General features: G+C 44.4%; 1 protein-coding gene across 3 annotated transcripts; it reads right to left on the reverse strand.

Annotated features, from left to right (window-relative positions):
- Nucleotides 1-1,835: 1,835 nt before the first annotated feature.
- CTHRC1 (collagen triple helix repeat containing 1) lies at nucleotides 1,836-11,313 on the reverse strand. Of its 3 annotated transcripts, none has more exons than XM_083749416.1 (4): nucleotides 11,111-11,313; nucleotides 4,397-4,618; nucleotides 3,723-3,939; nucleotides 1,836-2,259 (listed from the first exon to the last, which is right to left on the reverse strand). In XM_083749416.1, the coding sequence occupies exons 1-4, from the start codon at nucleotides 11,117-11,119 to the stop codon at nucleotides 2,117-2,119; spliced, it is 591 nt and encodes a 196-aa protein (XP_083605542.1). In that variant the 5' UTR covers nucleotides 11,120-11,313; the 3' UTR covers nucleotides 1,836-2,116. The 3 variants fall into 3 exon arrangements, with proteins under 3 accessions (XP_083605542.1, XP_083605544.1, XP_083605543.1); XM_083749418.1 differs by lacking the exon at nucleotides 11,111-11,313 and adding an exon at nucleotides 10,380-10,446; XM_083749417.1 differs by lacking the exon at nucleotides 11,111-11,313 and adding an exon at nucleotides 7,089-7,585.
- Between the last annotated feature and the right edge of the window lie 5,634 nt (nucleotides 11,314-16,947).

The raw sequence follows: 16,947 nt of genomic DNA on the forward strand, positions 1-16,947 counted from the left end.
GTTTATATCAGCCCCATGGCCTGGATCCAGAGTGGTTGCAGCTGTTGATGTGATTCTTGAGCAGCAAAGTCCAAAGAAATCTGGATTATCTTCAGATATTATTGATACCATCATGACATTCTGCAGACCATCCAATGTAAGAATCTTCCAATACACTTGAAAACCGTTTGCCCACTCCTGCACTACCAAGAGCATATGTTCCTGCAAGAGTGTGCTTGACTTTCTTCAGGAGGGTTTGCAGATGAGGCTGATAGTAAACACCCAGTAAACTGCCTTTGAAATCGAAGAGAATTTCAAAAGTGTTTGATGGGATATGGACATCAGCAGTTCAAAGTCTACAGTTATGCTACCACAAGCCCCATGGATTCCAGTCTATAAATTCTTTTGATAAGATACAGCCAGTGTATAAAGCACTTTTACCCATATCCAGTTTAAATCCTTGGCAAATTAGAAATAGTTAAAATGGTGCTTGGATAGAAATTACTGGTTTTTTTATTCAGATGGGCTTTGTATCAGTACATGAGTGGCTTTGACTAGTGGCCCTGCCTCTTCCTCAGATGGTATGGTGAAAGCTAGCCTGGAAGTGGGGGCAGGCAGCTTGATTTACCCTCCTTGCAGTGGCTGGGAAGCACTGCTCCAGCTGCTGGTTGCCTTGAGAGTACAGAAGCAATGGGAAAGGGTTCTGTGGCCCCAATCATTGGCCCAAGGAACATAAGCCACCAGTGTACCAAATCAAGCAATATAGAAGATTAGCCTGGCCTCAGCTGGATATACATGCCAACTCTTGTTTTTCACTGTTCCATTATCACCCTGAATAACTAATCCTCTGTATTCTCCTACTTACCTTCATTTTGCATATTGCCTTTTTGATTTGTAAAACTCATGTCTGGGCCTCTCATTTTTTAAATGGACGCGAGTCTCATGAGGAGACCATGCTTGTCTGAAAAGTGAGGAGATACAGCATGGTTTTAACTATGGAAAGTTATCATACAAAAAAAATATGAAAGTAGGTATCCCCAAATGGCAGAAAGGTCCCTGCATGCGAGGGAAATGCTACATGGTATACATTCAGCTTATTTTTGTAGTTTTATTTAATGTTTAAGTTGGAACAAAAGGGCAAGAGAAATTCTGAAAGCCTTGTGTATGAATTTCCTTGTAATCGTAGGTTCTTTACTTTCATTCTTTAATCCGAGTAGTACATAATGTACTTGAACCCCCAACAAAATAGACATGGGTTGATTAAAAACGTGTCCAGAAAACCCATTTTCAATGCCTAAGAATATTTGGCAAATGAGGATCTTGCATGCATATTCCACATTGCTTCCTGAGCATGTCATATAGAACCATCTATGAAGATGCTGTACTTGCAAAGTCTCACCTGAACTCACCTGCAATGCTTTTTATATTAAAGATAGTTCTTTGAGAGGGTGACATGTATTTGTGAGATTTATTGGTGCTGCTAACTCAGCTTGACCTTCCATTTTGCTTAGAGCAAAAGTTCCATGTATTTTTTCAGCTTGCATGGGTCCTATGTGAGTAATCATTGCCATTCACTACACTGCAGGTGGAAGTTTTGCATACATAAAGGAATGAACTTGTGGCCTTGCCCTGCCTTGAAAAAGGAAGAGTGTGCAAATGCTTATCAGAGCCCCTAAGCCTGAAGTAACTATTTTCTAGAAAGCAATCAGAATTCAACTATATTAACATTACAAGTGGTTTTTCACCCACACCCCTTTCAATGCAAAGTTGGTGAGATTTTAATTAAAACTGTACTGATTTGTAGTAGTAGGTGTAGGCGTGAGCAAATTCTGTTTGATAACAAAAATTAAAATTCCTTTCATTTGGCTATTTCTAAAAGATTGTCTTTATTAACAAATGTAAGAATTGTCTACAAATTGTACAAAAGTAGTACATAAATCCAGAAAGTGTAGAAACCCATAAACTATACTTTAAAAAAGAGAAATCCTTTGGTTACAGATATTTTCTGTAGAACAAGCTTGTGCGTTATACTCAAGTACTTTGATAACATAGAAAAGTATAGATTTAAAGCATGGAGTTAATATGTAAGGTATGAAATATAAGTGGTCAAAGGGGGAAGAGAATCTTTGAAAGAGCTCTATTTTGGCAGTTCTTCTATAATGATGCGAGAGACTGAGTTCCATCCAGTGGAAGCATCTCCAGGTGGGTAATCGGAACAAGTACCAACCCAAACAGCAATATCCACCAGGCCAGCGCTGATCCCTTCACAAAGCCCTTCCACTGTATGAAAGACAAAAAGCATAGTGGTTTCGCCCAAAATAGAGGGATTGAACCTGTGCCCACCAGGCACTGTTTCATTCACCTCCCATCTTCCCTCTATTACTTTCAAAAATTAATCATGTTCATTATTTTCAATGGTTCTACTCTGTGTAGTACTAGCATTGGATGCACCCTTGTATGTCCACACAGAATTGCATGGAAATAATAAAAAGTTTTAGGGGATGTTTGTAACAGCACAACTAATAGGCAGGGAGTTCCAAAGGACTGGCATCTTTAAAAAGAGAAGAGCCACTTTTGATGCTGATTACTGTGGTTCATGTTTATTAACTGTCACCAGGAGGAATCAAGACCCCTTATAACTCATAAATCTTTTTTGCTTGGTTATTTTACTTAAAATGCTGTTATTTTCTGCCTTATACACATCATTACTCTATTTTGCTTTGGATCTGGTGACCAATACCCATTATTTGTTTGTATTATTTCATGTTATATTATAGACATAAAAAAGAGGAGAACCATTCATTGTGATTTGGGAAGAAATGGCCCCGTGCTTAGGTTTTGGTTTTGTTTGTTAAAAACAACATCTCCATCAACTAATGATAGCTGTCAGTAAACAAAATCAATATTCTGTGAAAAGGTGCTCTCATTTTAATTGAAACTTTAACAATGTTCAGTTGTCTACTCATACTTTGTGTGTCTGGGCAAATTTAAAGGACAATAATTGGGTTAGTTTTTCACCTTTGCATTCTGGAACAAATGTTTTTCTGCTATAGCATCCTACAATTCAGGGAAGAAGCTGAATGGATCAGCCATCACTAGCAATTTGCTGCGGGGCAACATTAATGGCTTTTACGCTCTGTCAACCTTCCTTCCAGCTGCAGGGCTACCAGGTGGTGTCTAGAGTTGGGCTCTAGTAGCTGCATTTATAGCTCTATACTTTCTTCTTTGACAATCACTCGTAGCCAAGTAAGATTGTCTTCCATAAACACAGTTTTAACAGTGAGTTCATAAATGATTATAGAGGCCAATTCTGGATCCACACATCCTTCCATAGTGGGGACATAGGTTTCTGGGCCGTAACTGATCATGGTTAGGGTTTGCCAAGAGTGCCTTCCTCTTAGCACGTTTTGTCCTGAGTTCGAGTGTCTTCAAAGCACATGGCACCTTTGGTAAAGGCTGTTCTCCAAATGGGGCGCTCACAGGCCAGTGTTTATATCTCTATACTTTCTGGCTTATAACTGGGTGGGCTGGTCTAAGCCTGGAGGAGGTTTGATTCTCATCTGTCTGATCCTAAACCTTAGTTCTTTATCACCAGAAAGGAAAACTCTGAAGTACCTATTACCTTATTATTGTGTTTATTTGCTACAGGGAACCAGGCAAGTAACGCGATCTGCATCTCACATGTGCCCAGAATTTTTACAGTGAAATTATTGTTGGTCTCACAAGATTATCTTGATACGTACCTGAAGAAGTGCGGTGTATGTTAATGGTGGAATTTAATTCCGGACTTCCTTGATCTAAATAAATTATAGCTTCAATGGGAAGTGGCCCAGAGCATTCAGCTCCATTAAATGTAAAATACCATCTCTGGCAACAAGCGTTCCTGCATTTTAGTCTAAGTGATCCACTGAAGAGGACTCTTAAAGCACTGTTGCTGCGCATCTTTGTGAATGTGCACTCCTATTACAAAACAAGAAAAAGTTGTGTGTTAAAGTGGTTGATTATTTATTGACTTGTCATTTAAAAAGAAATAGTTACTACCTTCAAGGGACAGCTGCCTCAAAAAAGCTTATGCCATAATAATTTGGTTAGTCTTTAAAGTGCAACAGACTCCTGGTTATTTCTTATAGAGTTAGCCAAATAGCATCCCTTCTCCAGCAATCCTCTGTGTCCTCTGCTCTAGATTTTTATATTTAAATCCTAATACCAGAGCTTGCTTACAGTATCTTTCATCAGTCATTTGAGATGCCTCAGTGGGCCCCCTTAAGTGGACCTCTGATTGCTGACTGCAGTAGGCCATAGCTGCTAGGAATAAGGAAGCCAAAGCGATAAGGAAAAGAATTATCACCACATCTTTGTACCCTCACCCACCTCTTTTGCTGTAATATACATTATAAATGCAATGGTATTTGCTTACTGCAATTTTTCCAAGGTCTATGCCATAGTTCAGAGCACTCCATGAACACTGTTTGTAATTGGGTGTCCAAGATTCCTCAAAGCTTTCTCTCATGCATTCTCCTTTTTCTCCTTTTAGTCCATCTCGACCCGGGATCCCAGGTGTTCCAGGAATTCCATTGACACCAGGGTTTCCGTCTCTTCCAGGAACACCATTAGGTCCTTGCAAACACATCCCATTATACTGAAAATCAAAATTATTCCCATTTTATAGACACATAGTTATATATACATAGTTGTTTGAGCTTGAAACAGTAAACCAATAGCCACATTGGTTATTTTGTTGTTGCAAAGGAACCATTTTTTCTCCCCCGCCTTGTCTCTCATACACACACATAAACCAGGCATTGCTTTCCCCAATGGACATATTACTTAAAGAAATGTGGTGAGTTACAGCCACAGCCTACCAAGGCCAGCTCTGCTTCTGTGTCCAACGTGGCAATGAATGGCTTGAGTGAGGAAGAATGTTTTAAGAAACCCACTAACCATTTCCCTAAATATTCATGCTCCGTGAGTAATAACAAAGAGCGGAGGAGATCAGTCAGATTACTCATCCTCTGCAGCCATAATGTCCCACCACAGCAGATTACACAGCTGTCTCTTTTGCAACCCTGCAGGCAGCTGTGAGTTTTACGTTAGCAGAGAGAAAGGCTGTATGCATTGCCAGTTTAACACACAGGTAGGCCAAAGCTGGTTTGGGGGGAAATGCATAAAAATGCAGTATTTCATAAGAAACAACAGGCTAGATAGCATCAGGTGTACACCGCTTCCCAAATGAGAAGTGGAAGCACACTGGATGAAGAATAAAAATCTGCATGTTTAAGTACACAGCCCTTGAGATCTCAAGTTGTAACAATGAGCACAGCACAGCTCCCATTCCACCCCATCTGCAGACTTTACGATTACTTTCCATCAGTCAAGCTTTATTTAAACATGATGCCAGGTAAACAGTAAGGATTTATCTGCATAGTGTTGTTTGAACCTGGCATCACATTATGTATACAACACTAGCATCCTGTTACAGTATGGCCCCTGCTAGATTTTGCCTCCCTTGCACACTATTTGTTATTTTCTTACCAAACCCAGAATTGCTTAACGTCAGCAACATTAAGCCTTGTGTGCTTTTGGATGTGACGGCCAGGCAACCCAGTTTAAATTAGAAACGGAACACATGCACTGGTAAATTATTCTAATTGTGCACCATCATATCTAAATGTGGCTTTAGAGCCATTCAACATTCAGAAGGATCTTTGCAAGTTTTCAGAAACTAGTAGAATTCTGGAAGCGGACTGCATCTTCCGCCCAGCTGCGTTTGATAATAATGCTCCTTCATTTGTTCCCTCCCCACATCCTCTCCTTTCCCAGTATTGTGTCTGTCAGGTTTGTTTTCTTAATCTTATTCAGCTGCTAGAAAACATTGGGGGCTTGGCTTATTCTTATCTCCTTACACGTTGTTTGTTGCCAGCATGGTGCAGAGGTCAGACCCATCAACCAGGACCTGGGAGACCAGGGCTCAAATCCCCAGTCAGCCAAGAAGATTACCGAGTGTCCTGGAGCCACTCAGCCACCTAACCTACCTCGCAGGGTTGTTGAGAGGGTGACATGGAGAATGCAAGGTAGAACCAGGTAAGCCACCTTGAGTTCTTTGGAGGAGATCACACTGCAGTCCCCTGTGCTCCTGGACTCCCCCCATCAGTTGATGCTGGGCTATTTTAGCCTGATCTAGCCAGGCTGCTACTTCTTATGATGGGATAGAAATGAGTAAGACGGGAGGTGGCACGCCAAGATGCAGGTGGCGCTGTGGTCTAAACCACAGAGCCTAGGGTTTGCCGATAAGAAGGTGGATGGTTCGAATCCCCGTGACAGGGTGAGCTCCCATTGCTCGGTCCCTGCTCCTGCCAACCTAGCAGTTCAAAAGCATGTCAAAGTGCAAGTAGATCAATAGGTACCGCTCCAACGGGAAGGTAAACGGCATTTCCGTGTGCTGCTCTGGTTCGCCAGAAGTGGCTTAGTCATGCTGGCCACATGACCCGGAAGCTGTCTGCGGACAAACGCCGGCTCCCTCGGCCAGTAAAGCGAGATGAGCGCCGCAACCCCAGAGTTGTCCGACTGGACTTAACAGTCAGGGGTCCCTTTACCTTTACCAGCCAGGCTGCTGCTTCTTATGGTGGGATATAAATGAGTAAGACAGGAAGTGGCACGCCAAGAAGAGGGCTAAGCAGGAGGTCTCCGTGAGGGGTGTACCTAGGGGTTGGAAAGGTTGCCCCCCAAGGGTGTGGCCCAGGCATAGGAGCCAACTCCTAGCCCCCCCCCAGTTGATGGACAAGGCCATTCAAATGATGTGTGTGTGATGCATCTTGTGATCAATTATGTGGGGCGGGGCTTATGTGCCCCTCTCCATATTTTATTCAATGTTGATACCCTTGGTCCCAGTGGGCGCCAAAATGGTGCCTCTCCACTCTGGCTTGGAATGGCAGAGCGCCCAGCTCCTTGGCCAGGGTGCAAGGGAACCTAAGGCACGCCTCTGCCCCCATCCCATGCAATGCGCGCGCCCTCTCGGGATCGCTGCTTGCCTCCACGCCACCCACGACCCAGCCCAGCCCGAGACCCTGCGCAGCCCTCCGGGGATCGCGGCGCCCTTGCTGCGCACTCACCACGTCCACCACCTCCCTTTGGCGAAGCGCCTTCTGCTTGCCTTTGGGGGTCTCGGCCAGGCCGGCCGGGGGGCTCGCCGACAGCACCCCCAGCAGCAGCAGCAGCAGCAGCAGCAGCGCCGCAAAGGAGGCGACCAGCGAAGGCGGACAGGGCGGCAGGAGCTTCATGGCGCTGGCGGAGCGAGGCGCGGATGAATCAGGCAGTGTCTGCGCCGCGCATAAGCGAGCCTTTCAGTCCCTCCTCGGGGGGGCGGCCAGGAATGCGCAGCCCGCAGCAGCAGCGTCCGCCCGGCTAAGCGGAGGGGGAGAGGGAGAGGGGTGGGCGGAAAAGGCAGGGGGTCTCCCCCCCCAGCCACGTGCGGACGGAGGCAGGAAAAGGGGATGGGGTGGGAGGGAGGGAGGGAGGGAGCGCGCCGCACAGTCGAGGGGAGAAGGCAACTTCTGCGCCTCTCGACGGGGGCGCTGCTTTCCCTGCGCTGGCAAAGACTGGCCGCTGGGGGGCGCCCGGCTCGACTGCCCCGCCGCCGGATCTCCCTCGTCTGCTTGGATGCAAGCCAGGCGAGGAAAACGCAGCCGCTTCTTTGTCCGGAATCCGCCTGCGGATAGAGAGAGGTCTTGCATTTCCAGATGCAACGCTCTTGGCTTTGCGGGATGCGCGAGAGGAGCCCGGCCCACGCAGGCTTCCTTAGCACGAAAGAGAGAGTTGCCTGCTGATATCCCCCTTTGCATTACCAACAGATAACCATTACAAAGGGAGGGTGGTGGTGGAATGTTTTGATTTCTCCATTGCTATAAATACTCACATGCAATACATTGCCTTGTGACTGCGCGTTTTTGTTGGTGGCTGCACAGAGTGATGATGCAGTGTTAAAAGTTGTTGCAAACGAAATCCCTGATCTGGAAGTTGTGTAGAGTAGACATTGGGCTGCAGCTCCCTCCTTCCATTTACCGGTATTCTGTAATCACCAGGTTGGGCACTGCTTTCCTTCTGGGTGAAGACAAAGGCAAAGTGGGTGTTGAAAAGTTCCCTCTTCTCTGTAACCCAATAGCATTTCTCAATCTTCTCAAGAGACCTTTTGTTGTTGTTGTTTAGTCGTGTCCAACTCTTCGTGACCCCCTGGACCAGAGCACGCCAGGCACTTCTGTCTTCCACTGCCTCCTGCAGTTTGGTCAAACTCATGCTGGTAGCTTTGAGAACACCATCCAACCATCTCGTCCTCTGTCGTCCCCTTCTCCTTGTGCCCTCCATCTTTCCCAACATCAGGGTCTTTTCCAGGGAGTCTTCTCTTCTCATGAGGTGGCCAAAGTATTGGAGCCTCAGCTTCATGATCTGTCCTTCCAGTGAGCACATCAGGGCTGATTTCCTTCAGAATGGATAGGTTTGATCTTCTTGCAGTCCATGGGACTCTCAAGAGTCTCCTCCAGCACCATAATTCAAAAGCAACCTACTATTTGCTTATTCTTCCTCTTGCCTCAAACGTAGCCGAAAATAAACTTAAAAATTATTCTCTTGCAAGCCTAAGTTTATCCAAGCTTTGGCCCTCCTTCTCCATGGAGCTGTCGACTACTCTTCCATCATGATTTCTCCTTTCTTCCCTTTCTTGTGCATTCTCTTCTTCTATCTCAGCTCATCTGTAAGCTCCTTGTGCAGCCACACTCATATCTTTTAAGTGTCTCCTTACTTTTCCATCAGCAGTTGCCCCTTCAACACCTCACCTTTAAGAATAAGATGGCTTCCACCGTACAAAAGTCAAAATCAGCAGAACTGGCAAAGGGCAAAATCATAGTTAGAGCAGGAAGAAACAAATGTCAGACAAAAAAGTACTTCTTCATATAACATACAGTTAAACAACAGAACTCACTCCCACAAGATGTAGTGATGGGACCAACTTGGATGGCTTAAAATGAGGGTTGGACAAATTCATGGAATGGTTACGTGTCATGTACTACATCCACATTTTGAGGAATCATGCTGGAGTTGTTTGAATATTTCTCTTTTCCATTGGAAGGTTACACTTCCTCTGTAGCTATTTTAAGACACAAAGCTACCACAATATCTAATGGCAATTATTTCTGACAATTATTTTCTCGTACAGTATTTAGATATGGATGTGGGACCAAAGAGGTAGCCAAAAGACAGTTCCATTCCCCCCACAACTAACTCCAGCCAGTGGCGTGGCGTGGGGGGTGCAGGGGGGGCCCGGCCGCACCGGGCGCAACATCTGGGGGTTAGGGTTAGGGGGCGCCAGTCCACGGGTTAGGGGGTGCAAATTACTTGCCTTGCCCCGGGTGCTGACAACCCACGCTACGCCACTGACTCCAGCCAAAACCAGCCCTGCTCTGAATCACCACCTCATGCCTAGTTAGGAAACCAGCACTGAGTTAGGAACCCTGACCAAATAATGAAGTAACTTGGCCACTTTGGGGATTGTAGATTCTACGACTCTTTATCACTGCTTTGATGGCAATCCCCACACACTCCTACTTTTTGTTACAATTGTTAAAATGGCCAATATATATATATACCGTCATTTGTGAGCTCTCTGGCATTACTCCACATAATTGCTGGCAAATGCCCGTAGTTCTGAGTCAGAGACAAGGCATTTAATTGCTTGCCAGGAAGCTGAACTTCACTGTACACATTTATCTTTGTTACTGAGAAGGCTTGCTGGGACCTGCCCACTTGCCATTAAAGCCACTGACACAATCCATCTGGAAATATTTAAACCCTATGCACATAAATGCACAGTGCATGACTTACAAGGGAAATGCCCTGCAGCTTCAATCTATAGAAACTGTTTTACCAAACACTGTAGTGGAACACACATATGCATACACATATAAACATTTGTATAAAGAAAGGTAGGCTGTGATTCATCTCTATGTGTATCTTAACAAGCTTTGTTCCTGACTCCAGGGATGTCTGTATTGCTTATTTGTATTATTTTCCATTAAAATGTTTATATTCAGCTTTCCCATCTGAACAGTGGGGCACTCAGCTAAACAAATTAAAAAATGCAATTTTGAATTGCAGTTTTGAACATGAATCTGGGTAAATCAGTTATACCCAGAATGAGTTCCCATAGCATGTAAACCATGGTTCGTCATTACATTATAAATGGGCCTAATTACAATTCAGTATGATATTAGGATTCAATAGGATATTATAAGTCTTCCTGCAAACGATTCAAGGTGCACATCACTGTTATTCAGTTACCATAAAATCACACAACAGCTGCTTTTAGGAATTATGATTTGAACTGTGCACATACAGGCTCCAACCTTACTTACAGTGATTCCCCTCCCTTATAGTACTGTCATAGGCCAGATCAGCTTCTTTTCAGCTTCAACCTCCAGCAAGTTATTAGTTCTAAGAAGCCCAGCTGTAGAGAACAGACATGCATCAGTATGTCAATGTTTGCATAAATGCTGGAAGTTGGTTTCCTTTACATTTCTATATTGACTTAGGCAAGAAGAAGAAAAATGTTGCTCTCTCCTCTTCCATGGGTATATCAAATTAATAAAGCTCAAACAGTGTTAAGTACAGATCAGAAATCCCATTATGTACAGAATTACCCTCACCCAAAAAGATTCAGATTAATAAGGTGGAAGATTCTTATGAGTACCCAGCTTTCTTGCATTTCAAAAAGTATAAGAAAACAGGAACAGAATCATAATGAAGAGAAAGAAAAATGCAATAGGAGGATTTCACACCATAAAGCTCCTGTAAGCCATGTTGCATTTGATGCCAAATTCTCACTTTTGTTTTGTGGGGTTTTGCATGTGAATACTGCATGTGAATACTGGCAAGAGTTTTGCTCAAACAAAAAGCAGCCGAGCTTCTTCAAAGCACCACTGGGCACAGCACCCAGTGGCAGCTGATGGATGCTCAGTTTTCCTGTGATGTGGCATTTTAATGAGATGCTCCAGTGAGAGTGGGTGGTCAGACTTCAAAGAGAAATCTTATGCTGCATCCCATTTGGCCGCTTCACTTTCAGTGTTTTGCAGAAAGCTAAGCTTACCTCTCTCATTCTGCTGAAGCAGCTGAATTGGAAGGAAAGTCTAGATGAAACTTCATACCGCTGGCTGAAAGAGTCTGGGTGGAGGGGGAAAGGGGGGCCCTGCACTTTGCTTTGAAACAGGTCACAACATTTCAAACAGAAGCACAACCAACATCCTCTGCTGCCTCCTGCTCTTTGCTGGTGGCTACGGTTATGTTTTAAAGAGGTTCTGCAAGGAAGAAACATTATAATTATTTCTCTTACCAGAAGATGTTTACACAGACTTGAAATACCAACAAACATGGGGCTGTTGCCAAGAAAATCACTGTGTGCACAGAAGAACTTCTGTGAGTGCGGCCGAACTTCCCTTCCTTCTTCCCCCTCACTCTGCCGCAATGCCCACAAATCTGCTTGGGGAGGGGAGAGGTTGAGGGGAAACCCAGAGCAGATTTGGGGGCAGTGGGTGGGGAAGGTAATAGAAATTCAATTGCATTCGCACAAGGCCGTTCCCTGAACCCATCGATTCAGTGGGATACAACCCATGGTTTACTGGTGGTATTTTTCTGGTTTGAACTTTGCATAGCACTATCATTATGGAAAGCTTGTTGAATACAGCATCTTACAGCAATGAATAAAGCAAATTCAGTATTATAAAGTTCAGTGCACTTTGAGTGCTAAGAATCCTAATGCAGTTTTATCAGTATACAAATGTTCATTTGGGGTACTTTGTCAAGTTCTGATTATGCCACATGGGGAATAGTGCAGAAAATGGCAATTAAAATTGCTGGGGCAGCAATGAAGTGTGTTCTGACTGGGAAGGTGGGAGTCATGCCCTGGGGGGCTGGCTGCTTGCCAAAATGCTACCGCAGCATGTTCCTCTACGTATGTGCAGTCATACAGGTTCTGAGCTTGCAGAACTTGTGTGACTGCACAGAGTTCTCAAAGCAGTGTAGGAAAGGGAATTAAAATTTATCAGGGTTGAAGTGGAATATGTTCTCTGCAAAAAGTGGCATAAAAGTAGCCACTTTAAATTTTATTCCTCCTCCCCCCCAAAAAAAGTATAAGGAAGGCAAATATGACAGAAATTTATAAGATTAGTGATGGTGCACATGAACAGAAAGTCATGAAATGAAACTTATTGGCAAAATAATAATGAATGTTCAGAGAGTATAAATAACACATGGAACTCTTTCTATCATAGTAGCCAACTCCTTCACCCCCCAATAAAATAACTGAGGAGGCTGCCTCCCAAAAGCGTTGATGAAGAGTTTTGGATTTGATATCCCGCCTTTCACTCCCCTTCAGGAGTCTCAAAGCGGCTAACAATCTCCTTTCCCTTCCTCCCCCACAACAAACACTGTGAGGTGAGTGGGGCTGAGAGACTTCAAAGAAGTGTGACTGGCCCAAGGTCACCCAGCAGCTGCATGTGGAGGAGCGGAGACTACCGCTCTTAACCACTACACCACACTGGCTCTCAAATGGTGCTCATGCACTGCATCTTGTGAACGAGTACAGTGGTACCTCAGGTTACATACGCTTCAGGTTACAGTCTCTGCCAACCCAACCCTCGGGTTAAGAACTTTGCTTCAGGATGAGAACAGAAACTGTGCTCCGGTGGCGCAGCAGCAGCAGGAGGCCCCATTAGCTAAAGTGGTGCTTCAGGTTAAGAACAGTTTCAGGTTAAGAACGGACCTCCGGAACGAATTAAGTACTTAACCCGAGATAACACTGTATGTGGGGCAGGGCTTACCTGCCTCCCAAAATTTTATTGAAGTTGGTACTCATGCTTGCCACAAAATGGTGCCTAGGTCTATCAATGGCTACTAGTGATGGTAGCAAAATCTGGATCTTCCAATTCAGACGGCAGTATATCATAACACAAGCTGGAGAGAAATAGCGCAACAGCTTTCTCCACAATAATCTATTTGTGAACTTTCCAGAAGCATACAGATGGCCACAGTTGAAGCCTTAACATTTGGAAAAATGGGTCTCCCATCTTCAGCCAGGAATGTAATTTGCACTTAAGTTCTTAGCCACTTTGCTTTTAGAAATGTGGTTAACACTCATGTTTAGGGTTGCCTGAGGCAGAAGACAAGATGCAGAAGCCGACCGGACTACTAGTTGAATGTTACTTCCACAATGTATCAGGATGGTGTTGTCTACCATACCTGAGGACAGCAGGCTGGCTTAAGAGGTGCAGGGCAGCACATAAAGCTCTAAGCAGACAACACTTCACTGCCACATGCACCCCCAGGACTTGGAGCCCAAGGTGCCCACCTGATTCCACCTAACAGTAGGGCTGGCCCTGCTCCAAGCTGTTTTCAAACACAACACAGTTTGTGACTTTTTACGGTACAGAAAACTTTATTGACCAATAGTAAAAATACATATGCCAAATTGCAGACATTTTTTTTTTTAAATCAGATGTGCCAATAAGAGAAAAATTGTTTTTCCACAGAGAATATTTACAACTTTGAAAGTCTCTCTAGTTATAGGAAGAATAGTATGTTCTGAAAATAAGGAAATATCCAGTTAAACCACCAATAGTCTTTGTTAAAGGCAATAAGTTACAAAGTTGTAAAATGCAGAGAACATAATACATTCAAAATTCAATACATTGTTATAACAGGAAACAATTTGATCCATCAGAACTATCTTCCTTATTCAGTTGCCATTTACATTTCTTTTCTATAATATAGTTTTACTTGGTGTCCAAGACAACCAAATGATGTTGCACAAAGTGGAATGTTGAAAAACAAAGAAACTGGGAGTGCTTTCTTTAAAAAAAACACAAAACCACTTACAAAGACAGAGAGCTATAAAAACAAGTGAATGTTAGTGTCATAGATAAGAGCTCAGTTATAATCACCCTTGTCTCTGTTAGAACTACTTACCTAAGAGCGTAAAATGCAGTTGGGCTGAGTAGCCAACAATAATTTCTATAAGTCAGCAGGAATGGTAAAAAGTGCATCTGAACAAAGGCACAGTGCTTTGCTCTTTCCACTGAGCCAAATGTAATGTATATTCCTCACACTTACAATTCAGAATGAAAGGGGTGCTTACAGGACAGATTGAAAGGCTTCTCCCCCTTCCGGCATTATCCAACACTTGTTCTATTTAGAAATTCAACACTTGTTCTATTTTGAATTTTAAATTCAACAACATCAAGGCAGCTTTTTGTTTGGAACTGAGGAATGTGCAGTTAAAATAAACGAGCAGGTGCTGTGGAAGCAAGATGTAGAGAAGGCCACCTTCTTTAAAAGAGGATTAGACAAATTCATGGAGAAAATGTTGGAGGCACTGCACCTCTGAATACCACTTGCCAGGAATGACAAGTGCAGAGAGAGTACTAGTGAAGAAGTTGGGGCTTCCCACAGGCATGTGGTTGGCCATTGTGAGATCAGGATGCTAGACTAGATGGGCCTTTAGCCTGATCCAGCTACAGAACCTGAGCACACAAGGAAAATGACTAAGATGGACCAGCTACCTGCAGTTCAGTCAGAGGATTGGGGAAGGCATGGCAGATTTAGCAAGGTAGGTTTAGCAACTCATCAGCAGTGGCTGAATAGGAGAAACAGATACTTTTTGTTTAAGGAGCAAAATATTACAGCGGCTTATTGGTGCAGGCTACTGAGAAGCATTAAATTTATGGCTGCCATGGCAACAGGGGTAACTGTAATCACTGAGTCCTGACAACAGGTGAGGACTACTATCCCAAGATGGCTGCATACAAACAACTTAATTTATTTTGCGACCCAGTTAGGGCATCACAAAACATTAGCTTTCACTAGACCCACAGCAGATTAGTCTTCAAAATGCAGTTTTCAAAGTCACATTATGTAACTATTGTAAACTGCACAGTGTACCGTATTTTTCCTTCTATAACACGCAGATTTTTTCTTCTAAAAAGGAAGGGGAAATGTCTGTGCGTGTTATAGAGCGAATGTGTGGTCCCTGGAGCCGAAAAATCATGCAAAAATCAAATTGCGGCGCTGCACGCTGCACTGAGAAGCGAAACCTGAAAAGAGGAAGCGGCTGCTTTCCTGCATTCTGCCTCAGGGTCTTCCCACCCTCCTATGTTTCGTTGCTGTGTTTGCTGAAACGGAACAAAGAGCAGGGAAAGCCCCTCCCCTCCAGGCAAGCTCCGGTGCTGCTGGGGGAGAGGGAGAGAGAGGGGGGAAGGGAGAGAGAGAGGGGGGAGGGGGAGGGAGAGAGAGAGGGGGGAGGGAGGGAGGGAGGGAGAGGGAGAGAGAGAGAGAGAGAGAGAGAGAGAGATGGCTGGCTTGGGTGGGGGGAAACTTTTGCCTTTCTTTCCTCCCTCCCATTAAATCCCTCTCCTGCATTCTTAGCCAGCTGCTTCTCTGCACACCCCTCTAATGTCCCTTCTTTGTTTTTCCTTCGCTCCCCACTTAAAATGTGGTTACAAAGCATGGATCCTCAGGATCTTTGCATTGGGTCACCCCAAATTCACCATCAGATCACATAGCATGTCCATGGCTACAGCCTGCACCAAAAAAATCACGCACCCACTGTTGCCTGGGGCTGCAATGGTGCAAAAATGTGGTTAAAAAGCATGGATCCACAGGGATTCTCAGGATCCTTGCATTGGGTCACCCCAAATTCACCATCAGATCACATAGCATGTCCATGGCTACAGCCTGCCCCCCAAAAAATCACGCACCCACTGTTGCCTGGGGCTGCAATGGTGCAAAAATGTGGTTACAAAGCACGGATCCACAGGGATTCTCAGGATCTTTGCATTGGGTCACCCCAAATTCACCATCAGATCACATAGCATGTCCATGGCTACAGCCTGCCCCCCCAAAATCACGCACCCACTGTTGCCTGGGGCTGCAATGGTGCAAAAATGTGGTTAAAAAGCATGGATCCACAGGGATTCTCAGGATTTTGGCATTGGGTCACCCCAAATTCACCATCAGATCACATAGCATGTCCATGGCTACAGCCTGCCCCCCCAAAAATCACGCACCCACTGTTGCCTGGGGCTGCAATGGTGCAAAAACGTGGTTACAAACCATGGATGCACAGGGATTCTCAGGATTTTTGCATTGGGTCAGCCCAAATTCACCATCAGATCACATGTCTGTGGCCACAGCATGAAGCACAAAAATGATACATCCACTGTTTCATTCAGAATGTTTTTTCCCTTGTTTTCCTCCTCTAAAAACGATGTGCGTGTTATGGTCAGGTGCGTGTTATAGAGCGAAAAATACGGTATATCATTGTGGGGAAGGCTTTTGACTCATTTTTTATCATTATAACTGACTTGGAAAAGATGTAGGCTCTACCACATTATGCTGTGCTTGGCATAAGGAGACACCACCCTGTGTAAAATCCAGGAAATATCATTCTAAAGTATAGTAGCATCTTCTGCAGCCTTTTAGCAAGGAAGCACAACTGCCCTACTCTACCTGTGAAAGGAACAAATTGTAAAGAAAGATGAAGAGAGACTTGGCTGTGCTGCCTTCTGCTCTTTTATGAGAAGCGGCAAAGGGCAAGAGTACTGCTACAACATCCAAATTGTTTGCCTTCTTTTGCTTGATTGCTATGCACGCAACCTAACTCGGTGCCACAATACCTTAGTTACTAGGGCCATCCAGTCAAAAGGGCAAGGGGATTGGAAAGAATACAACATTCCTGAGCCACAGCAGGATTGGAGATACTGGAGCCTGCGGTCAGTTAAATTGAATGCAGAGGAAATACGATCCAGTGAAACTGCAAGTGACTTCAGCATCAAAGGGGAAATACCCAGGACAGTTTACCCAAGCCCTGCTAAGTGTAATCACACCCTTTCCTTGATAAATGTGCTGCCCTTGTGCTTCAGAGCTGCACAAACA

Source organism: Podarcis gaigeae (assembly GCF_964106915.1).
Source record: "Podarcis gaigeae genome assembly, chromosome: 7".
Classification (NCBI taxonomy): Eukaryota; Metazoa; Chordata; class Lepidosauria; order Squamata; family Lacertidae; genus Podarcis; species Podarcis gaigeae.

What these genes read in the sequence shown, in the direction of transcription:
- CTHRC1 (XM_083749417.1), bottom strand. Translation starts at nt 7,256, where the DNA reads ATGAAGCTCCTGCCGCCCTGTCCGCCTTCGCTGGTCGCCTCCTTTGCG. An exon ending in TAGACCTTGGAAAAATTGCA is followed by an intron (nt 3,940 to 4,396) that starts GTAAGCAAATAC and finishes GTTTTGTAATAG; the next exon opens with GAGTGCACATTCACAAAGAT. An exon ending in CATACACCGCACTTCTTCAG is followed by an intron (nt 2,260 to 3,722) that starts GTACGTATCAAG and finishes TCTTTCATACAG; the next exon opens with TGGAAGGGCTTTGTGAAGGG.